The following is a 23,632-nucleotide window of genomic DNA, read 5'->3' on the forward strand; positions in this document are numbered from 1 at the left end:
GAGAGAGAGAGAGAGAGAGAGAGAGAGAGAGAGAGAGAGAGAGAGAGAGAACATCAGAGGGCAGGATACTTTCATGTACTCTGTCATTCTGTTAACAACCCATATTAAAACTCATTACCCCTGTCTCTCTTTCTGTTTCTCTCTCTCTACTTCCCCCCTCACTCTTTCCCTCTCGCTCTTTCTCTCTCTCGTTCTCTCTCTCTCTCAATTCAATTTCAATTCAATTCAAGGGGATTTATTGGCATGGGAAACATATGTTAACATTACCAAAGCAAGTGAAATAGATAATATACAAAAGTGAAATAAACAGTACAAAATAAACAGTTAACATTACACTCAAAAAGTTCCAAAAGAATAAAAGGCATTTAAAATGTTATATTATGTCAATATACAGTGTTGTTCTTCACTGGTTGCCCTTTTCTCGTGGCAACAGGTCACACATCTTGCTGCTGTGATGGAACACTGTGGTATTTCACCCAGTAGATATGGGAGTTCATCAAAATTGTATGTGTTTTCAAATTCTTTGTGGGTTTGTGTAATCTGAGGGAAATATGTGTCACTAATATGGTCATACATTTGGCAGGAGGTTAAGAAGTGCAGTTCAGTTTCCACCTCATTTTGTGGGCAGTGAGCACATAGCCTGTCTTCTCTTGAGATCCAGGTCTGTCTACGGCGGCCTTTCTCAATAGCAAGGCTACACTCACTGAGTCTGTACATAGTAAACGTTTTCCTTAATTTTTGGTCAGTCACAGTTTTTTACCTATATTTAAACTAGGCAAGTCAGTTAAGAACAAATTCTTATTTACAATGACGGCCTACACCGGCCAAACCCGGACCACGCTGGGCCAATTGTGCGCCACCATATGTGACTCCCGGCCGGTTGTGATACAGTCTGGAATCAAACCAGGGTGTCTGTAGTGACTCCTCTAGCACTGAGATGCCTTAGACCGCTGCACCACTGTGTACTCTCTGTTTAGGGTCAAAGGGCATTCAAGTTTGCTCTGTTTATTTCTAAATTCATTCCAATGTGTCAAGTAATTATCTTTTAGTTTTCTCATGATTTGGTTGGGTCTAATCTCTCTGTCTCTCTCACACGCTCAACTATGAACTAACAGGTCTTCATCCTGAGAGATTATGATTACCTAATCCTCTATGATATTCCACATCAATCATAACAGTTTTTACATATGTTTGTAATCTTATGCTAAAGTGAGTGGTTATTAACAAAATAGAACACAATTTAAGGGGTAGAATATTCCCTTAGCCTTAGGTACAGATTTAGGATCAGCTTACTCTTCCAAAACCTTGACCATAAACATCGTGGAGGGAGGTCTCAAAACAGACCTTGGGTCAGTGTGTAGGAAGCCAGTTCATTCCCCAGCTATAACAGAGCAGCGCTGTTGCCACTTGATACTAAAGATCAGTGTTTCCTGTCTTGCTACGCCACCTGCTGGTCCTTTTATTCAACTACATCCTCTAAAATAATCACTTCTAGAGGCCCCGTGTGGCCTATTGAGGTATTGCAGGGTTCTCTCAATAGGCCTCTTCCCTACCTTCCTCCCTTCTCCCACACGTCTCCTCTACTGCAGCTGCCTGAATCACTTCTCCCTGGTCTTTTCTCAATTGCATACTCCACCAGTCAGAGAAAACAGGACCAGTCAGAGGGAACAGGTCCAGTCAGAGGAAACAGGTAAGATGAAACAGGTCCAGTCAGAGGAAACAGGACCAGTCAGAGGGAACAGGTCCAGTCAGAGGGAACAGGTCCAGTCAGAGGAAACAGGACCAGTCAGAGGGAACAGGTCCAGTCAGAGGAAACAGGACCAGTCAGAGGGAACAGGTCAGATGAAACAGGTCCAGTCAGAGGAAACAGGACCAGTCAGAGGAAACAGGACCAGTCAGAGGAAACAGGCCCAGTCAGAGGAAACAGGTGAGAAGAAACAGGTCCAGTCAGAGGAAACAGGACCAGTCAGAGGGAACAGGTCCAGTCAGAGGGAACAGGTCCAGTCAGAGGAAACAGGACCAGTCAGAGGAAACAGGACCAGTCAGAGGGAACAGGACCAGTCAGAGGGAACAGGTCCAGTCAGAGGAAACATGACCAGTCAGAGGAAACAGGACCAGTCAGAGGAAACAGGCCCAGTCAGAGGAAACAGGTGAGAAGAAACAGGTCCAGTCAGAGGAAACAGGACCAGTCAGAGGAAACAGGTGAGATGAAACAGGTCCAGTCAGAGGAAACAGGACCAGTCAGAGGGAACAGGTCCAGTCAGAGGAAACAGGACCAGTCAGAGGAAACAGGACCAGTCAGAGGGAACAGGACCAGTCAGAGGGAACAGGTCCAGCCAGAGGAAACAGGACCAGTCAGAGGAAACAGGACCAGTCAGAGGAAACAGGTGAGATGAAACAGGTCCAGTCAGAGGAAACAGGACCAGTCAGAGGGAACAGGTCCAGTCAGAGGAAACAGGACCAGTCAGAGGAAACAGGACCAGTCAGAGGGAACAGGACCAGTCAGAGGGAACAGGTCCAGTCAGAGGAAACAGGACCAGTCAGAGGGAACAGGTCCAGTCAGAGGAAACAGGTCAGATGAAACAGGTACAATCATCCACAAAACGAAGTAAGAAAAAAAAAACTTTTCTAGTTTCTATGACTTTATTGACTAGAAAATTACCATTTGGTGATGCGTGGGTTGTACAGCATATAGCTTACATCACCAAGGTACCATACATGCCCTTAGGTAACCCAGTGGCCTCCACTATCTACCGTACTGTATGTTTGGGTAGAATATTTCTGCTGCGCTCCTATACCGCATATTAGGGGGCAGCCGGTGAGAAAAACAAAACGGGAGCAGAGTCCTAGCTCGCAACAGTGACGTCAGCGGCGAGGCCAGTCCAACCCGCCCCGCGCAGGGCCCGGTCATTGGTGGAGCGCAGGACAGCGAGCGGCGCGGTGGATAGACTGCCGCTACGCTATTGGGGGAGGGAAGACAAACTGGATCCGAACAACAAAAAAGACCAGATAACAACAATATCAAGTTGGAAATAGAAAGCGCGATACGCGGCTGCTCGAACATATTTACCCGTTAAAAACACTTTGGGTAAGAAAATGTGTTTTATATTCTGTTTGTTTTTTTTACGTTATCAAACCGAGTCGACTGCACGGTTGGTGGTGTTGCTAAGTTTTCCATTGTCTCCAGGATCGAAGAGCACCGAAACAATTGTAGCATTTGGGCTAATTTGGGTGTGCTTGAATGTAACTACTTGTTCATTTTAATGATATCACATTATACCCCGCTTTTCTCCACGGCAAACATAACTTTATCGTGCCGGTGTGTGATAGCGTTGATACCTTTGGACCAAGGAGCGGAGAAAGTTGTGTTTGTGTGCGTGCACTTAAAAGCGAATAAATATTGTTGCAACATCGTGAAAGAGTATTCAAACGAGACTAAGGTTGTGTGTCAGTTTTAATCACAATAAGGGTTTAAACATGAATTATATGTTTGGTTACATCATTTGTTATTACTATGGTATTATATAATTAGGCCTAGATACTACCAATATAGTATTTCTTGTAAGTCTATTCCTGTGTGTGTGATGGTGAATTCAAGGTTAGTTGTTTGTCTTTCATTCATTCCAATGTGTGATTAGCCTGGTTCCTCTCTAGGTTCCTGCCTTTCTAGGGAGTTTTTCCTAGCCACTGTGCTTCTACACCTGCATTGCTTGCTGTTTGGGGTTTTAGGCTGGGTTTCTGTACAGCACTTTGAGATATCAGCTGATGTACAAAGGGCTATATAAATAAATTTGATTTGATTGACTGGGATTTGAACTCAGGGCACCAGGATGCCAAGACTGAGTTGGCCTCCTGAGCTAAAGCTTGGTACAAAGATTCAGGGTCAAGCACATTTGTGTAATAATGTTGTCTTCCTCTCCTCTCTGCCTCTTTTCTTTCTCCCCTCTCTCTCTCTCCATCCCTCTTCCCCCCTCTCTCTCCATCTCTCGCTTCCCCTCTCTCATCTCACTGCTTTCTCGTTTCCCCTCCTCACTCGCTCTTCCTCCATAGATGTCAGCATGGCTCAGATGTTTACTATATCAGACAGCGAGTCAGAGCCCTCAGAGGAGATAGGAGAAACCAAAAAGGACCAATCGTCTGCCGGAAAGGGGATAACTGGCGGTCCAATAGGCCACGCCCTCACTGTGCCTGAGATGAGACTGGCAGGTAGGACACCCCAGAGGACTCTGGGAAATAACCACTATTGGTCTTACCAGGGTCGTATTCATTAGGCCCCAAGCGGAAGAAAACGCACTGAAACAAGGATGGACTAGCTGGACTTTTCCAATAAGGAACGTTCCTTTTCGGTCGCAAAAATGTTTTCCACTGCGTGCCCTAATGAATATCACCCTGATAGTTAGCCACTCATAATGAACCCCAATAACATCTACTATCTTGTTGCTATGGCTGTCATAATGAACCCCAGTAACATCTACTATGTTGTTGCTATGGTTGTCATAATGAACCCCAGTAACATCTACTGTCTTGTTGCTATGGCTGTCCTCTGTTTGGCACTGGCAATAAGGAGATGGATTGGAGTTTTGGCCAATGCGATAGACTAGTGTCCTGTCCAGGGGGTGTACTTGTACATCAAGATGCCCCACTACAGAAACAGGGGACAGGCTCCTGCCCTATTGGCTGTTCTGGCTCACAGACAAGGCCACTCTCCCTCTTCTCTCTCCTATAGGAGAGGGTCGGTTGAGGATGAACTCAGAGTCCCAGGCCCAGGAGCTCCAGGGTAGGGGGCCAGGGGTGGAAGGCGTGCCCACAGACGGAGCATCTTTCCGGGGTCGCTCCCAGTCGGCCCCCCCTGCTCTCTGGGCGGCCAAGAGATACGGGCGGCAGCTCCGACGCATGAGTGACGAGTTCGATACGTGGCTGGATAAAGGGGTGAGACGTGGGTCTGTGGGAGAGAGGAGGGGGTGAGACGTGGGTCTGTGGGAGAGAGGAGGGGGTGAGACGTGGGAGAGAGGAGGGGGAAGGGCGGGGAGGAGAGGTGAGACAGGGCTGTGGGAGAGGGAAGGACAGGTGGGGAGGGGGGAGGAGAGGTGAGACATGGGGCTGTGGGAGAGAGGAAGGGGAAGGACGGGTGGGGAGGGGGAAGGATGAGTGAGACGTGGGGCTGTGGAAGGGGGAAGGAGGGGTGAGAGGACGGGTTGTGGGAGGATAGAGTGGAGATGAGATGCTTCAATCTTGTATCAACAAAAAATTAAATAGGCCCCAAAATAAACCGTTTTCCTTTCTTTCTCTCCCTCTATTGCATAACCCCTGACCTCTATAGGAGATGAGGCGGGTGAAGAGTGCAGGAGCAGCCAAACAGATGACCAAGTCCCCCAGCTGGTGGGCCTACCTGTTCAGTCATAAGGAGACAGAGACAGAACATACCCCTATCATCCCACCACGATCATCTGAGTAGAGAGGAGGATGGGGGGGGGGGGTGGAGAAGGGGAGAGAGAGGGGGGGGGGGGGGGTGGAGGGAGAGGAAGGCGAGAGAGATGATTGGAAGGAGGGGGGGAGAGACAGAGGATGGAGAGAGGGATGGGCCTACCAAGAGACAGAACCCACCCGTAATCGTACCACTATTGAACCACGGTCATCAGAGTACAGAGAAGGGGATGTTTCCCATGCCAATAAAGCCCCTTGAATTGAAATTGGGAGAGAAAAAGAGGGGGACAGAAGATGGATTGAGAAAGGGAGAGATGGGCCTCCCTGTTCTCAGCTGCTACTGACCCACAATCAGCAAAGTGTAGAGAGGGATGGAGGGAGAGGAAGGAGAGAGGGATGGGGGAGAGGAAGGAGAGAGACAGATGGATGGAGGGAGAGGAAGGAGAGAGACAGGAGAGAGGGATGGAGGGAGAGAGAGGAAGGAGAGAGATGGATAGTGGGAGAGACAGGAGAGAGGGATGGGGGAGAGGAAGGAAAGAGACAGATGGATGGAGGGAGAGGAAAGAGAGACAGGAGAGGGGGATGGAGAGAGATGGATAGTGGGAGAGGAAGGTGTTTCGCGGAAGGAGACAGTAATAAATAAAAGGTAAATCAAAATAAAGTAGAGGGTGGAGAGGTAGAAGGAGACAGATAAAATGGGACTAAAAGAGGTGGATGAGACCTTACCCATACAAGAACAACTAGTTTGCCAGCAAGAAATAGATTTAACTTCACTCTAGTGAAAGCATCCACCCAAAGCCCAAGCAGGCCTTTAGTTAATCATTTGGACTGTTTCTCCCATTAACACTATGCAACACTGAGAGAGTCCAGACAACATGCACTGAGACAAAACAAAATGGAGGTTGGGTTCTCTCATAAACTCTTCTCCACCTCAATTAATCTCTCCTTGTTTCCTCGTATCCTATTTCCTCCTCAACCGTACTGGTCCCTCCCTTCCTCCTGACCTTCTTCTCCAATGCATTTTTAGAAGAACACGAGGTGCGGTGGGGTAAGGAATCAAGGAAAGATGGATTGAGAATGAGTGTTAATGTGGTTGTGTATCCCAAATGGCACCCTATTCCCCACAGGCCCTGGTCAAAAGTAGTGCACTATATAGGGAATAGGGTGCCATAGGCCCTGGTCAAAAGTAGTGCACTATATAGGGAACCGGGTGCCATTTGGGACAGAGACCGTGTGGAAGTTAGCAACCACAACCACCGCCATCTTAGAGTGATGGCTGCACTCCGACAACTAGCCCCATTTCAAAAATAAATGTCTCAAATATGAAGAACCATCTTGTTTAAATGACAATCTTTGATAGCAGTGCTAATGATATGTTTTGTATTAAACAAGAACTGCAGGGGAACCTTTTTATCAGACAATAGAAATGAATTGAACTAAGCTGTAGACTTTCAGAGCAAAACCAATGAGAATTAAAGACTTGGGTCTTTAAAAACTGTAAATACTGTTAATATTGCAATGAATGAAACTTTAAAAAAAATAATGGACAATAACATGTAAACTGCTGAACAACAAAATGTGATTTTTTTTTTATTAATGTTACTATGTATTGTCCCAAGTGGTACCCTGTTCCCTATGCAGTGCACTACTTCTGACCAGGGCCTATATAGGGAATAGGGTGCCATTTGAGATGAATCCCCTCTGTAAGCTTGTCTTCTTTTTTTTTTCTACTTAGAGGTGCTACTGCAAGGTCTTCCGTTGCAGCCCAAATCAACCCCCTACACTTCCAGGCGGTCCCAATTCATTCCCTACCCCCTCGATGTTAGGGGCTGGATAGGTATATAGCAGTGCGGGTGGTTGACCTTTCAAAAAAAAATCCATATCTGTAAACATTGAATGGTTAGAGCTCGGGCTCCCGAGTGGCGCAGCGGTCTAAGGCACTGCATCTCAGTGCTAGAGGCGTCACCAAAGACACCCTGGTTTGATTCCAGGCTGTATCACAACCGGCTGTGATTGGGAGTCCCAAAGGGTGGCGCACAGTTGGCCCAGCGTCGTCCGGGTTTGGCCTGGGGGGGGTAGGCCGTAATTATAAATAAGAATTTGTTCTTAACTGACTTGCCTAGTTAAATAAAGGTTCAGTGTTTTATTCAGATCAATCCGTCTTTATAGTGCACTACTCCTGATTAGGGGGTAGGGGTTGATTTGGGATTCAGCAGTAGCTTCAATGATCTGCCTTTCTGTACGAGTCCAGGCCTTTCTCTGTGACTGGGCCATGGCTGCCAGCACTACCTACCTACCTACCGCCTTAGGCCCCGGGCTCAGTCACACGGCAGAGAAGCACAAACACGCCGGGTATGTCCCGCATCACAACGTTGGCAAAACTCTGCAACGGTATGTAGAGGAATCCTTCTCAACAGACAGCTTGTCACACACTACTGGTGCCTGCAGCACACGGGCTGTGTTCTAGATCACAACGTTGCTAAACTAATCTCTGCAGTTGTGTGTATATATATATATATAAAGTGTTTATCAACAACAACAAAACGTTGGTCGGTAAATCTGTGGAACATCTGTTCTTTCCCCATTTCACAAGCCTTTCCTTGCAAGGTTTTTTTTATTTTTATTCTGCCTTTTAAACCTGTATTTGTTTTTAAACCGTTTTTAACTTGGTTTGTGCAACGTTTTGTGGTGTTGAACGTATCCTGTTAAAACCGGACTGGACTCGAGTCTAGATAGAATTGTGCAAAGGGAAGCTTGCCTTGCGGTCTTCTCTTGCTTGCGTCCCAAATGGCACCCTATAGGGAATAGGGTTCCATTTGGTATTCTCTATAGGGAATAGGGTTCCATTTGGTATTCTCTATAGGGAATAGGGTTCCAATTGGTATTCTCTATAGGGAATAGGGTTCCATTTGGTATTCTCTATGGAATAGGGTTCCATTTGGGATATTTTAAGGAATAGGGTTCCATTTGGTATTCTCTATAGGGAATAGGGTTCCATTTGGTATTCTCTATAGGGAATAGGGTTCCATTTGGTATTCTCTATAGGGAATAGGATTCCATTTGGGACTCAATCTCTGGTATTACTTGAAACTTGATGTGTATGGGGGGGGGAAATCTTGAATACTTTTGCTTTCTTTTTCTACAAAATTACTTTTGTAAATGTATTTTCTTTGTGTGACCACTTGGTGTACTATGGGCATAAGTAAACAAATAAACAAATCATTTTTACTAATCATTTACTTGGTGCTTTTCATTTATTTTAATTTTTTTTGTGCATTTTATTAAAATATATATACACACCGACTTATTAAATAAAATCGTCACTTGATATGAGGACAATATTTACAGTGAAACTATCAAATTAATACATATTTGAATAATTTGTAACAAATATCACATGAAAAATAATAGCATTGATCTTGGTATCATAATCTTCCTCAGATGTCTTTGTGTGTTGCAAAAAAAAAAAAATCTACTCTTAGTTCAAGAATCTCAGTGGGAAACTTAAGTTCTGTTGATACGTTACTGATACGTTACTTTGACATCTTATCAACGTTTGCTTCATAGCAATCCAGTCAGTCAGTGAGTATGTATCTTCAGGCTAACGTCAAGGCATTCAAACCAGTAGTCTTTGGGCTACAGGCCCCATCTCCTCCACCAGGTTATCCTTCTACCTCAGGCTACCTGTGAAGGGTCCCAACAGTATTTATGTCCACAGTCCATCCCCCCCAGCCTCTCCATATCTTCAGCAGTCAGCTCAAAGTCAAACACGTGGCCGTTCTCTGCTACCCTGGTGGGGTGAGATGACTTGGGTAGGACGGGGACACCCTGCTGTACCGCCCATCTGAGCAGCACCTGCCGCACACGATGAAGGAATAAGCCAGGGGAATATGGGGAATAAAACATAGGGAGGGAAGAAGAGAAGGAAAGGAATTAAATGACTTAATTAGGATGTATTGCCACTTCCGGAACACTCCACCCACTCGGACAGACACAGTACCTGTGCAGTGGTCAGGCCATATCCCTGTGCAATCTGGACCACTAAAGGGTCCTGGAGGAGAGAGCCAGTCCCCAGGGAGGAGTAAGCCTGGAAACAGACACCATTCTCCCCACACAGATGCCTCATCTCACCTTGGGACAGACGGGGATGGAACTCTACCTGGACGGAGAGATTATTCAATAAGATTTCAGATTTATAATACCAAATGGTCATTTATTCAAAGTGAAATGGACATTTTGGTCATTTAGCAGACTCTCTCATCCAGGGTGACTTACAGTCAGTCAGTGCATTCAACTAAGGTAGGTAAGAAAACCACAAATCACTGTCATAGCTGCTTTCTTGAAGAAAGGTTTACTTGCTATCAAATAAAACATGCCAGTAAGAAAATAAAGTGTTAGAGCCAGAAGAACAAGCACAACAGTAAACTGTGAATACTGATAGTTTAAAACCAGGACAAGTACAACGGTAAACTGTGAATACTGATAGTTTATAGTTGATATCAGGACAGATCTTATGTCTGACCTGTAGTACGGCGCGGTGTTAGTGTGTTTTTGTTTACCTGTATTACAGCGCGGTGTTAGTTTGTTTTTGTTTACCTGTATTACGGCGCGGTGTTAGTGTGTTTTTGTTTACCTGTATTACGGTGCGGTGTTAGTGTGTTTTTGTTTACCTGTATTACAGCGCGGTGTTAGTTTGTTTTTGTTTACCTGTATTACGGTGCGGTGTTAGTGTGTTTTTGTTTACCTGTATTACAGCGCGGTGTTAGTTTGTTTTTGTTTACCTGTATTACGGCGCGGTGTTAGTGTGTTTTTGTTTACCTGTATTACAGCGCGGTGTTAGTTTGTTTTTGTTTACCTGTATTACGGTGCGGTGTTAGTGTGTTTTTGTTTACCTGTATTACGGCACGGTGTTAGTGTGTTTTTGTTTACCTGTATTACGGTGCGGTGTTAGTGTGTTTTTGTTTACCTGTATTACAGCACGGTGTTAGTTTGTTTTTGTTTACCTGTATTACAGCGCGGTGTTAGTGTGTTTTTGTTTACCTGTATTACGGCGCGGTGTTAGTGTGTTTTTGTTTACCTGTATTACAGCGCGGTGTTAGTTTGTTTTTGTTTACCTGTATTACGGCGGGGGTGACACAACACCCCTCCAGTAGCTCCTTCATATGTCCTGGGGTGTAGTTGGACACCCCTATGGCCCTCAGTTTCCCCTGGGCGTGGAGCTCCTCTAACACTGCCCAGCTCTGAGCTCTATTCTCTGGGTTCCTCTTGTCTCCCACCCCCAGACCCTGGGTCCCTGGCCAGTGGATCAAGTATAGATCTATATAGTCTAGATCCAGCAGTTCTAGACTCCTCAGAGCTCCTTCCCTGTGGAACAGAGTTTGAAATGCACACAATATGACTGATTAGAGTCATATTTGTACATACCTGGTCAGCATTTTGGGCACTGGCCAGCCGGGCTAGTAGACCACAATTTCTACAGGCCCAGATGGCATTGTATTAGCCAAAGGTCCTAAGCTACACTTGGGCTGGGCGGTATACTGTATTTTACTATATACGTGGTATTTATGGACGGACCGGTTTGGGTTTTTACTTTACCTTCTATAACGCTATTTGAATGCTTGGTTTATTAAATGTGATAGGTCGTGTGTAACGTCAACTTCTATAGTTTTGAAATTGGACGTTACACTCTCTGCTCCCTCTTCCTCTCCATGCCACTTTACACACAGTCCTAGCCCCGCCCCCTGTCACTCAAGGAGGGCATTTGTTGTTGCTTGACCACGAGACACTCGTGTTCAGTCTGCATGGTCAATGCAGCACATGAAACAATGTTGATGACAACGATTCTATTTGAACTTTCATTCTTAATATAAATCCACTAGCGTTCTATAATGACACTATTAGTTTGTGTTTCTTACTAGCAAACAGCTAGTTTATCTTTCCTTAGCAAGTTTTTGCTAAATCGTGTTAGCCGCTAATGGAAAAAGACCCATTGAAATCACTTACAATGTATGTGTTGCCACACACTATTCATAAAGAATAACTTTTACTATTCAAAAACATAAAATACAGCAAACAATTAGAATAATACAGTGATATGACATTTGGGCCATCTCGCCCAGCCCTAGGCTATACCATGCGACATTTGAGAAGCCAACATTTTGGCACATTTCCTTCTAGCTTTAATTTACATCCCTGTACCTGGCTCTGGAGCCCTGGTCCTTGGGGCCCAGCTTGCTGGTGATGAAGACGTCCGCTCGGGAGAGGCCGTGTTCGGGTAGGAGTCGCCGCAGTGCTCGACCCAGGTCAGCCTCGTTCCGGTAGACAGAGGCCGTGTCAAATGAGCGGTAGCCGGTGGAGAGCGCTGCGTCGACGGCCTGGAGGATCTCATCAGGGCCGCGGAGCCGGTAGGTACCCAGACCCAGGAGAGGCATCCTGGCCCCGGTGTTGAGCAGAACAGATGGGGTGGGGGAGGAGTGGATGGGAGGAATGGAGAGGGTGGGGGCGGAGGGAGAGGGCTGAGGATCAGACATCTAGGGGTGTTGAAGGTACCTGGACACTGGGGGAAAGAGGGAGAGAAAAGAGGGGAAATGAGAGAAGAATAACAAATGGTGGGGGGTGGGGAGGACTGTGTCAGCCGCTATCCGGGGGCTAGAAGGCACTTGACTGGTGGGTGGGTTGGCTGAAACATAACCAAACGGTGACTATTGCCATTATATTACTTAGCAACAGCACAATCAAGTATCAAAACAATGGCAGAGTATCTTCTCAAGGCTACATAGAGATTGTGCGTGTGGCATATTTACACTAATTATGACAGTTCAAAAGTTCGGATGCTTCCATGGCTAGCTAACGTTAGCGATGAATTACAATAACACAACAAGCAATTTCTACCTCGATTTACTCCGGCATGATTATAAAGAATATACACAATTTTAACTGACATACGAGTAATTGTAAATACCCATTTAATAGATGTGTTGATTAAAAAAATAGTACAAACATGCTTGTAAATTGTCTGTTGCAGCATAAATCCTTTCAACGTGAATCACCCACGTGACTTTTTTGTGAAACTTCCTGTTCGCCGTCACCATAGAGACACGAGCGAGGAAGACGATGACTGGATGAAGCGTTGGCCAATCAGCGAGAAGAAAGATGCTTAGAGGCGGGAACTTGTCCCTCACTGCAACGCGAGCGAGCAGATCCTGTGACCGGTTTCGTTGCGGCTTTGGTTTTGAAAATTGTGGGTGCCCTGAATCGGTGAATTACGGTATGCTTGTGTTTACGGTGTAGTTAACAGGTTTTATGTTTCAGTTGTGAGGAGTTTGTCAGCACCACAACATACACAGTTAGTTAATAATTAACCTTACTAGATTAGCTAGCTAGTAGGAGAGGTAGCCTTTGTGTGAGTGACTATATAAGTAACGTTAGCTAGCTAGCTAACAGTAGCAATCTAACGTTAACTAATTCAAACGACATTTCTCGTATGAATTCATCCATTCATGAATCATTTTCTCAGTTCCTACCAAAGTCATCTAATCTGAGTTGTCCTGCTAGTAGTGAGCAGTGGACCTACCCCTTGATCATGACTCACTTACATAACAGCAGAGGTTCGCAAACTTTTTTGTCCCACGACCCCATTTTTATATCTGAAAATGATCGTGACAACAACCATGTAATTAGCAGCCAATGTTCACTTTTTTTATTTGGGGCTATGGCAGTCAATTGAAAAACATTCTTAACAGTATTTCTGATTGTCTTCTCAACTCACCATCACATAATAATGGCTGGAATGGCATCAAACACATGGGAACCAGAAGGACAACCATCTCTGCAGCACTCCAATCAGGCCTTTATGGTAAAGTGGCCAGAGGGAAGCCACTCCTCAGTAAAAGGCATGTGACAGCCCGCATGGAGTTTGTCAAAATGCATCTAAAGGACTCTCATACCATGAGAAACAAGATTCTCCGGTATGATGAAACCAAGATTGAACTCTTTGACCTGAATGCCAAGCGTAACGTCTGGAGGAAACCTGGCACCACCCTTACGGTGAAACATGGTGGTGGCAGCATCATGCTGTTTGGGATGTTTTTCCAGCGGCAGGGACTAGGAGACTTGTCGGGTTCGAGGGAAAGATGAACTGAGCAAAGTACACAGAGATCATTAATATAAACCTGCTCCAGAGCGCTCAGGACCTCAGACTGGGGCAAAGGTTCACCTTCCAACAGGACAACGACCCTAAACACTCAGCCAAGATAATGCAGGAGTGGCTTTGGGACAAGTCTCTGAATGTTCTTGAGTGGCCCAGCCAGAACCCAATCGAACATCTCTGGAGAGACCTGAAAACAGCTGTGCAGCTACACTCCCCATCCTATCTGACAGAGCTTGAGAGGATCTGCAGGAAATAATGGGAGAAACTCCCCAAATACAGATGTGCCAAGCTTGCAGAATCAAGAAGACTCAAGGCTGTAATCACTGCCAACGGTGCTTAAACAAAGTACTAAGTAAAGGGTTTGAATACTTATGTAAATGTGATTTTATTTTTTATACATTTGCAAAACATTTTTTTAAACTGTTTTTGCTTTGTCATTATTGGGTATTGTGGCTGTAACATAACAACATGTGGAAAAAGTCCAGGGGTCTGAATACTTTGAGTGCACTGTTTATACAGTAACAGTCAAAAGTTTGGACACCTACTCATTCAAGGGTTTTTCTGTATTTTTACTATTTTCTACATTGTAGAATAATAGTGAAGACATCAAAACTATGAAATAACACATGGAATCATGTAGTAACCAAAAAAGTGTTAAACAAATCAAAATATATTTTATATTTGAGATTCTTCAAAGTAGCCAACCTTTGCCTTGATGACAGCTTTGCACACTTTTGGAATTCTCTCAACCAGCTTCATGAGGTAGTCACCTGGAATGCATTTCAATTAACAGGTGTGCCTTGATAAGTTCATTTGTGGCATTTCTTTCATTAACACTCTTGCCTGCATCTAGCTGATCTAGGGTGTAATCATTAGTCCAAACAGTTGCAAACGAGAGTTTCTATTGGACAAATTCAGGTATGTTTATCCCTGTTTCGTTCTGTTTGCTTCTGTTTTAAGACAATTTTCAGCAGAATCGGCAGAATTAATACACCCCTGATCATACGTAAACACAGTTCACTTTCATAGCATCCAGGCAGGGTAGCCTAGTGGTTAGAGCGTTGGACTAGTAACCGGAAGGTTGCGAGTTCAAACCCCCGAGCTGGCAAGGTACAAATCTGTCGTTCTGCCCCTGAACAGGCAGTTAACCCACTGTTCCCAGGCCGTCATTGAAAATAAGAATTTGTTCTTAACTGACTTGCCTGGTAAAATAAAAATTAAAAAATACAAACAGCATGATCACTTACCCATTGTATATTCTTTCTCTTATCTACACGCTCTCCTCCTCTCACTTTTTCCCTCCGTTTGTGGACTTCAGTGCACAACAAAATCAGCTGTCTGTGACCAGACAAAAAAAAAAAACTTTCCAAGGCAAATCTTTATATCATAACGACTAACCGCTACACATCGTACATCGTTGTCACTATATTAGCTAATGTCATAGTCAATATAGCTACTAAAACAAACTTGTTAGTAAAGCCGCAACAGTGTCACAGCGGTCTAAGGCACTGCATCTCAGTGCAAGAGGCGCGACACTACAGTCCCTGATTCGAATCCAGGCTGTATCACATCCGGGCCGTGATTGGGAGTTCCATAGGGCGGAGCACAATTGGCCCAGCGTCGTCCGGGTTTGACCGGAGTAGGCCGTCATTGTAAATAAGAATACTGACTTGCCTAGTTAAATAAAAGGTAAAAACCTGCTACCATCATGCAGGACAGTGGTGCTACCCAACACATCAGCTGTCTGTGACCAGGTGAAAAAAACCTTTCCAAGCCAAACCTTAATATCATTACCGCTACACACAGCCATCATCGTTGTCACCAGATTATGACGTCAGAGTCAACATAGCTAATAGAACTAACACGTTAGTAAACCTGCTGCCGTCATGCAATAGTTACACCGGTGACAATAAATTAATAAAACCAAAAGCTTACCCTGACTTGGAAGAGTTCCTGTATTGGAAAGCCATAGCCAGCTAGCTAGCATAGCATCCCCCTCTGTTGGATAGCCATAGCCAGCTAGCTAACATAGCATCCCCCTCTGTTTGAGCCGGGTGTTTGAGTAGTATAAACTAGCTAGCTGAATTAGCTGAAAGAAAATAAAAAAATTACAATGAAATATAGCCAGCGCTCTCTCTCGCTCCTCCTTCATTTTGAATGAAATTAAGAGAACCATGAACCTCCTAAGTTTTATATTGAAGTCAATGTACTCAGGAGGACAGAAGCTAGCTGTCCTCTGGCTACACCACGGTGCTACCCTACAGAGTGCTGCTGAGACGACTGTAGACCTTTGCAAAAGTGTTTTTTAATCAATTATTTGGTAACGTAAATATATATTTAGTATAGTTTTATCTAAAAAAGATCACTTTAAATGTTTCACTATTTTTATTAAATTGACTGAGGAAGATGGTCCTCCCCATCCGCCTCTGAGGGGCCTACACTGTTCAAGACAACTGAGAACTCTGAAAAATTCTGATTTGGATGACAGTTCAAAATCTTTCCCAGTCAGAGTACTTTTTTTTTTTTCCCCCAGCTGTTTTAAACACGGTATATTTCTCAGAGAGACACGGCAGGCTATTCCCTTTTGAGTCAGGAATTAAAACTTCTCCATAGTGACCCATGAATCTGTGAACCATGAACCCATGAGTCTGCGTCATTCGGTCACACGACAGCTCGATCAGCTGTTCGATTTCACTTACAAGCATGTCAACTGAGCCGGAATCACAGTCAAATAGATTGGGAAGTAGGTGCCAAAGTGCTCTTCCAAGCATTGGAGGTGAGCAGTCATCACTCGTGTGGGACACTTACTGATGCTGTTTTCTGTTAGAAACATGCACAGCCGAGGGAAGGGGGCACGGTTGAGAAGACTCCCTAATAAGAATTCTTTGCTCTGAATCCACTGATTCAATCAAATCAAACTTTATTTGCCACGTGCATCAAGTACAAGTGTAGACTTTACCGTTCTTACAAGCCCTTAAGCACTTAACAACAGTGCAGTTCAAGAAGAAGAAAATATTTACCAAGTAGGCTAAAATACAAAGTAATAATAAAAAGTAACAATAAGAATAACGAGGCTATATACAGGGGGCACCGGTACCGAGTCAGTGTGCAGGGGTACAGGTTAGTTGAGGTAATCTGTACATGTAGGTGGGGGTGAAGTGACTATTCATAGGTAACAAACAAACAGCGAGTAGCAGCAGTGTACAAGAGGAGGTGGGGGGGGTTACATAGTCCAGTGGCGATTTTTATGACTTGTTCAGCAGTCGAATGGCTTGGGGGTAGAAGCTGTTGAGGAGCCTCTTGGTCCTAGACCTTCCGCTCCAGAGAAAACAGTATAACTTGGGTGACTGGAGTCTCTGACAATTTTATGGGCTTTCCTCTGACACCGCCTATTATATAGATGTCCTGGATGGTAGGAAGCTTGGCCCCAGTGATGTACTGGGTCGTACGCACTAACCTCTGTAGCGCCTTACGGTCAGATGCCAAGCAGTTGCCATACCAGGCGGTGATGCAACCGGTCACGAGGCTCTCGATGGTGCAGCTGTAGAACCTTTTGAGGATCTGGGGAACCATGACAAATCTTTTCAGTCTCCTGAGGGGGAATAGGTTTTGTCGTTCCCTCTTCACTACTGTCCTGGTATGTTTGGACCATGATAGTTCGTTGGTGATGTGGACATCAAGAAACTTAACTCTCGACCTGCTCCACTACAGCCCCGTCGATGTTAATGGGGGCCTGTTCGGCCCGCCTTTTCGTGTAGTCCACAATCAGCTCCTTTGTCTTGCTCACATTGAGGGAGAGGTTGTTGTCCTGGCACCACACTGCCAGTTCTCTGACCTCCTCCCTATTGGCAGTCTCATCGTTGTCGGTGATCAGGCCTACCACTATTGTGTCGTCAGCAAACTTAATGACGGTGTTGGGGTCGTGTTTGGCCACACAGTCGTGAGTGAACAGGGAGTACAGGAGGGGACTAAGTGTTAAGGATCAGCGTGTTGTTACCTACCCTTACCACCTGGGGGTGGCCAGTCAGGAAGTCCAGGATCCAGTTGCAGAGGGAGGTGTTTAGTCCCAGAGTCATTAGCTTGGTGATGAGCTTTGAGGGCACTATGGTGTTGAACGCTGAGCTGTAGTCGATGAACAGCATTCTCACATAGGTGTTCCTTTTGTCCAGGTGAGAAAGGTCGGTGTAGTGTAGAGTGTGATTGAGATTGCGTCATCTGTGGATCTGTTGGGGCGGTATGTGAATTGGAGTGGGTCTAGGGTGTCCGGGAGGATGCTGTTGATGTGAGCCATGACCAGCCTTTCAAAGCACTTCATCGCTACTGACGTGAATGCTACGGGGCGGTAATCATTTAGGCAGGTTACCTTCGCTTCCTTGGGCACAGGGACTATGGTGGTCTGCTTGAAACATGTAGGTATTACAGACTCGGTCAGGTAGAGGTTGAAAATGCCAGTGAAGTCACTTGACAGTTGGTCCGCGGCTTTGTGAATGTTGACCTGTTTAAAGGTTTTGTTCACATCAGCTACCGAGAGCGTTATCACACAGAACAGCTGGTGCTCTCATGCATGCTTCAGTGTTGCTTGCCTCGATGCGAGCATAAAAGGCATTTAGCTCGTCTGGTAGTCTTGCGTCACTGGGCAGCTCGCATCTGGGTTTCCCTTTTGTAGTCTGTAATCGTTTTCAAGCCCTGCCACATCTGGTGAGCATCAGAGCCGGTGTAGAAGGATTCAATCTTAATCCTGTATTGGCGCTTTGCTTGTTTGATGGTTCATCTGAGGGCATAGCAGGATTTCTTATAAGCGTCCGGATTAGTCTCCCGCTCCTTGAAAGAGGCAGCTCTGGCCTTTAGCTCCATGCGGATGTTTCCTGTAATCCATGGCTTCTGGTTAGGATATGTACGTACAGTCACTGTGGGGACGACATCATCAATGCACTTATTGATGAAGCCTATTTATTTTTATTTTACTAGGCAAGTCAGTTAAGAACAAATTCTTATTTTCAATGACGGACTAGGAACAGTGGGTTAACTGCTTGGCAGAACGACAGATTTGTACCTTGTCAGCTCAGGGATTCGAACTTGCAACCTTTCTGTTACTAGTCCAACGCTCTAACCACTAGGCTACCTTGCCGCCCTATGACTGAGGTGGTGTATTCCACAATGCCATTGGATGAATCCCGGGAACATATTCCAGTCTGTGCTAGCAAAACAGTCCACAGTCACTGTGGGGACGACGTCATCAATGCATTTATTGATGAAGCCTATTTATTTTTATTTTACTAGGCAAGTCAGTTAAGAACAAATTCTTATTTTCAATGACGGACTAGGAACAGTGGGTTAACTGCTTGAACATATTCCAGTCTGTGCTAGCAAAACAGTCCTGTAGTGTAGCATCCGCGTCATCTGACCACTTCCGTATTGAGCGAGTCACAGGTACTTCCTGCTTTAGTTTTTGCTTGTAAGCAGGAATCAGGAGGATAGAATTGTGGTCAGGTTTGCCAAAAGGAGGGAGAGGGAGAGCATTGTACGGGTCTCTGTGTGGAGTAAAGATGGTCTAATATTTTTGCACGTGACATGCTGGTAAAAATTTGGTCAAACTGATTTTAGTTTGCCTGCATTAAAGTCCCCGGCCACTAGGAGCGTCGCCTCTGGATGAGAATTTTCCTATTTGCTTGTGGCCTTAGAGTTGGTTGAGAGCGGTCTTTGTGCCAGCTTCTCTTTGTGGTGGTAAATAGACGGCTACGAATAATACGGATGAGAACTCTTAGTAGATAATGTGGTCAACAGCTTATCATAAGGTACTCTACCTCAGGCGAGCAATACCTTGAGACTTCTTTAATATTAGACATCGCACACCAGCTGTTATTGACAAAAAAGACACACACCCCCATCCCTCGTCTTACTAGAGGTAGCATCTCTCTTCTGCCGGTGCATGGAAAATCCCTCCAGCTCTATTGTCCGTTTCTTTGTTCAGCCACGTCTCGGTGAAACATAAGATGTTACAGTTATTAATGTCCCATTGGTAGGATAATCTTAATAGTAGGTCATCAATTTTATTTTTCTAACGATTGCACGTTAGCAAGAAGAATGGAAGGCATTGGTAGTTTACTCGTTCGCCTCCGGATTCTCAGAGGGATCTCCGATCTGCGTCCCCTTTTCCGGCATCTTTTCTTCACGCAAAAGGTGTGCATTTGGGCCTGTTCCAGTGAAAGCAGGATATCCTTCTCGTTGGTGTCTCGTTCGTCGTAACGAGGAGACCAAGGCGCAGCGTGATGAGAATACATTATTCTTTATTGACACAAAGAACATCATTAAACAAACAAAACAACCGTGAGGCTATAAGACACGAGTGCTGACAGGCAACTACACATAGACGATAACCCACAAAACCAAAATGGCAACCTAAATAGGATCCCCAATAAGAGACAACGATAAACAGCTGTCTCTGATTGGGAACCAATTCAGGCCACCATAGATCTACATTTACCTAGACATACCAAAACCCCATAGAATTACAAAAAAACCCTAGACAAGACAAAACACACATACCACCCTCGTCACACCCTGACCTAACTAAAATAATAAAGAAAACAAAGATAACCAAGGTCAGGGCGTGACAGTTGGACTCGTTAAAGGAAAAAGTTGCTTCCAGTCCGCGGTGAGTAATCGCTTTTCTGATGTCCAGGAGTTCTTTTCGGTCATAAGAGAAGGTAGCAGCAACATTATGTACAAAATAAGTAAAATAAGTTTAAAAAATAAGTTACGCCAAAAAATTACATAATTGCTCAATTGGTTGGGGAATGTAAAATGTCAGCCATGTTCTTCGGTGCTATCTTTGTCACTCATCTGTAGAATGTTTTTGTATTTCTCCTGCATGCTTGAGTTTAGTTCGTTCACTTTCCCAAATATGTCTGTTACATAGGCAAGGAGACATTTTCTTTTCATTACACAGAAAGTAAACCAAGTCTGTTTTCTTACATCTATTGTGAATGACAACAGTTCCTCTCTCAATGCGAAAACATATTTCCAACACTCCCCTTCACTAACCACCAAGCTTCACTCACCACCAAGCTTCACTCACCACCAAGCTTCACTCACCACCAAGCCTCACTAACCACCAAGCCTCACTAACCACCAAGCTTCACTAACCACCAAGCCTCACTAACCACCAAGCTTCACTCACCACCAAGCTTCACTCACCACCAAGCTTCACTAGCCACCAAGCTTCACTAACCACCAAGCTTCACTAACCACCATGCCTCACTAACCACCAAGCCTCACTAACCACCAAGCTTCACTCACCACCAAGCCTCACTAACCACCAAGCTTCACTAACCACCAAGCCTCACTAACCACCAAGCTTCACTCACCACCAAGCCTCAGTGTGAAATAGAAAAATCGTCACGCTCTGATCCCATTTCTCCACGTAGTTTTGTGAACAGGTGTGAGCGCAGTTGATGTGGTTTGATGTAGTTTTCAATGGAAGTTACCTGCTGCAGTATATCTCTGAGTTCTGTGTCCAGCTCTTTTGCCACCAGTTGCTCTCGGTGTATCCATTCTAGCCTAGTGGGTGTATCATACAATGTGTCCATATGGCAGAGGGAGACACATTCATAACTAGAGTGCAGAGGCCTGCCTGCCGTCCCACCATAGATGAAGCCCCCCAGTTTTTTGTCAATATAGCCCGACATGTATAGCGAACAAAAGTCAATGCATGGTCATCTCGGCCCTCCAAGTGGACGTTAGCTGTGAGAGCATCAGCTGGGGAGCTTTTGAGTCGTTCAGTCAGAGTTTCTTCTTGATTGCTAGCAATAGCATAAATTCTTAGTTTAACAGTGTTATCTGACAAAGATATTGATGTGAGTTTCTGTGTGTCTGCCTCCCCACACATTGTTTTCACCATATCAATTGCTGGCGATAATATTAAAGTCTCTGTAATGGTGTGTGTTTTCATAGTGTAGCAGGTCTCGCCATTTACTGTGGGAAGTGTGGCCTTTTACCATGATATCAGGGCGCTGTCTGGTTCAATTACATCCTTTTAGATTTTAATCGTTTTTATTTAGAATTTTAAGGTGAACCACATTACAATGATTATCAAGATACAAACATGATATTATAATATATATATTTTTTGTGTGTATATATATTTATTTTTTGGGGATTTTGGAAATTCTCCCTTGACCCTATTTTTCATGTCAGGGACCCCTAGTTTGGGAACTGCTGCATTACACAATAACGATCATTGGAAGAAGGAGTGTTCTGGAAAGGTGGAGTTGTTGAGGTCCCTGTCACTTGGTGTGAACAGTAACATGCGGTGCTGTTTTGGAAGCACAAGGACCTCCATTTTTCACATCGGCGATTAAATAAATTGATAGGAACCTTGATCAGATTGGGGTTAGTGTTCCCACACGGCCTTATTGCCATGTTAGAGCGCTTGTTTCCTGAAAACACATGAACGTGGGACGAAGGTAATGACATAGAACTGCAGAGAGAAGGCAGAATGTCGCCTGGAGTTTTAGAGGGGAGGGGTGGACCGTGGCTTTCCAGTACCCTATCACGTTCATTCATTCATCTTTTTCTTCTCAGTGTGGACCATGCCTATACAATCGTTCTCCTTTCCTTTGCCTGAGACCAGGTTCTTCCAGGCTGGACAACATGTCTACAAGTTCAAGATCAGGGGAGGCAATAACTGCAGGTGTGTATATATATACACAGATGTATACGTATATGTATATATATATATATATATATATATATATGGTGTGTGTGTATATGTGTATATATATGATGTGTGTGTGTGTATGAATATATATATATATATATATATATATATATATATATATATATATATATATATATATATATATGTATATGTATGGTGTGTGTGACACCAGGCTGATTAGTGGACATTATATTTCCACAGTGAAGTGAAGGTGATGGGAGAAGAGTTTGTCAATCGGGAGTTGGAGGTAGGACACTGTGTCATCCATCCATTATTTTATCCTTCCATTCATTCCTCCTTTCATCCATCCATCCATTCTTTCATCCATCCATTCATGAATGAATTAATATATGAATGAATTCCTCCGTGTTTCTGTCTGCGTGTAGAATACCATCAGAGCGGTGCTAGCCAACCTGGACTGTCTCCAGCCGTTCACTACCCCACACTTCACTGTCTACCCTTGTATCCTTCCTTGTCTTGACACCAGTGTTTCCCCCGACATTCATTTAGCAGTGGTTGCCACCACCCAGTTTTGGGGATTGTAAAATCATTTTCCTTGTAAACTTAAATGACTAAAACAAGATATAAAGTATGTAGAAAAGATAATGGACCTATATATTTTTAAAGAAAATCATATTTGAGAAATATTAATCAACTAAATAAAAAATAGTCAGGGAGAATCTAAAATTTAAAAAATGCCATGGAGCCCTATTTGTTATAGTGTTTGAGTCACTCAAATAGCATAGGCACACAGCATAAACCATGGCAAATGTGTACCATTGCAGGATATTAGCTTTAAAACTGCATTTTCTCTCAGCCCCATGGCAAAAATGTGTCCAATTGCAGGATATTAGCTTTAAAACTGCATTTTCTCTCAGCTCCATGTCAAAAGTAGTAGTTGTTGTTGTTGTTATAGTAGTAGGAAACTCAGCAAAAAAATAAACGTCCTCTCACTGTCAACTGCGTTTATTTTCAGCAAACTTAACAAGTGTAAATATTTGTATGAACATAAGATTCAACAACTGAGACATAGGGGGGGGGGGGGGGGCAAAATCAAAAGTAACAGTCAGTATCTGGTGTGGCCACCAGCTGCATTAAGTACTGCAGTGCATCTCCTCCTCATGGACTGCACCAGATTTGGCAGTTCTTGCTGTGAGATGTTACCCCACTCTTCCACCAAGGCACATTCAAGTTCCCGGACATTTCTGGGGGGAGTGGCCCTAGCCCTCACCCTCCGATCCAACAGGTCCCAGACGTGCTCAATGGGATTGAGATCCGGGCTCTTCGCTGGCCATGGCAGAACACTGACATTCCTGTCTTGCAGGAAATCACACACAGAA

At 44.5% G+C, this 23,632-nt stretch overlaps 3 protein-coding genes across 6 annotated transcripts in view; 2 read left to right on the forward strand and 1 right to left on the reverse strand.

The window, feature by feature from the left end:
- The first annotated feature begins 2,873 nt into the window (after window positions 1-2,873).
- On the forward strand, window positions 2,874-6,851 carry badb (BCL2 associated agonist of cell death b). Its single transcript, XM_036987193.2, has 4 exons — window positions 2,874-3,088; window positions 4,051-4,206; window positions 4,727-4,929; window positions 5,321-6,851. The coding sequence occupies exons 2-4, from the start codon at window positions 4,059-4,061 to the stop codon at window positions 5,453-5,455; spliced, it is 486 nt and encodes a 161-aa protein (XP_036843088.1). The 5' UTR covers window positions 2,874-3,088; window positions 4,051-4,058; the 3' UTR covers window positions 5,456-6,851.
- Window positions 6,852-8,659: 1,808 nt separating this feature from the next.
- zgc:101765 (aldo/keto reductase) lies at window positions 8,660-13,564 on the reverse strand. 3 transcript variants are annotated; one of them, XM_090183429.1, is made up of 5 exons: window positions 13,193-13,564; window positions 11,623-11,980; window positions 10,539-10,788; window positions 9,425-9,583; window positions 8,660-9,279 (listed from the first exon to the last, which is right to left on the reverse strand). In XM_090183429.1, the coding sequence occupies exons 2-5, from the start codon at window positions 11,952-11,954 to the stop codon at window positions 9,100-9,102; spliced, it is 921 nt and encodes a 306-aa protein (XP_090039555.1). In that variant the 5' UTR covers window positions 11,955-11,980; window positions 13,193-13,564; the 3' UTR covers window positions 8,660-9,099. The 3 variants fall into 3 exon arrangements, with proteins under 3 accessions (XP_090039555.1, XP_021470277.3, XP_021470276.3); XM_021614602.3 differs by lacking the exon at window positions 13,193-13,564 and adding an exon at window positions 12,425-12,514; XM_021614601.3 differs by lacking the exon at window positions 13,193-13,564 and adding an exon at window positions 12,386-12,501.
- The window catches only part of majin (membrane anchored junction protein), an 18,391-nt gene continuing 7,212 nt past the window's right edge, over window positions 12,454-23,632 (forward strand). For both annotated transcript variants that reach the window (XR_016483047.1, XM_090183434.1), the window contains exons 1-4: window positions 12,454-12,691; window positions 22,157-22,265; window positions 22,494-22,539; window positions 22,679-22,754. Coding sequence is in view for 1 of the 2 variants with exons in the window: in XM_090183434.1 (XP_090039560.1) it covers window positions 12,577-12,691; window positions 22,157-22,265; window positions 22,494-22,539; window positions 22,679-22,754 (346 nt within the window). In the remaining variant the exon portion in view is untranslated. The remainder of the gene's footprint in view (window positions 12,692-22,156; window positions 22,266-22,493; window positions 22,540-22,678; window positions 22,755-23,632) is intronic.

This window comes from Oncorhynchus mykiss, chromosome 9 (assembly GCF_057628025.1).
Source record: "Oncorhynchus mykiss isolate SJ-2025 chromosome 9, ASM5762802v1, whole genome shotgun sequence".
Taxonomy (NCBI): Eukaryota; Metazoa; Chordata; class Actinopteri; order Salmoniformes; family Salmonidae; genus Oncorhynchus; species Oncorhynchus mykiss.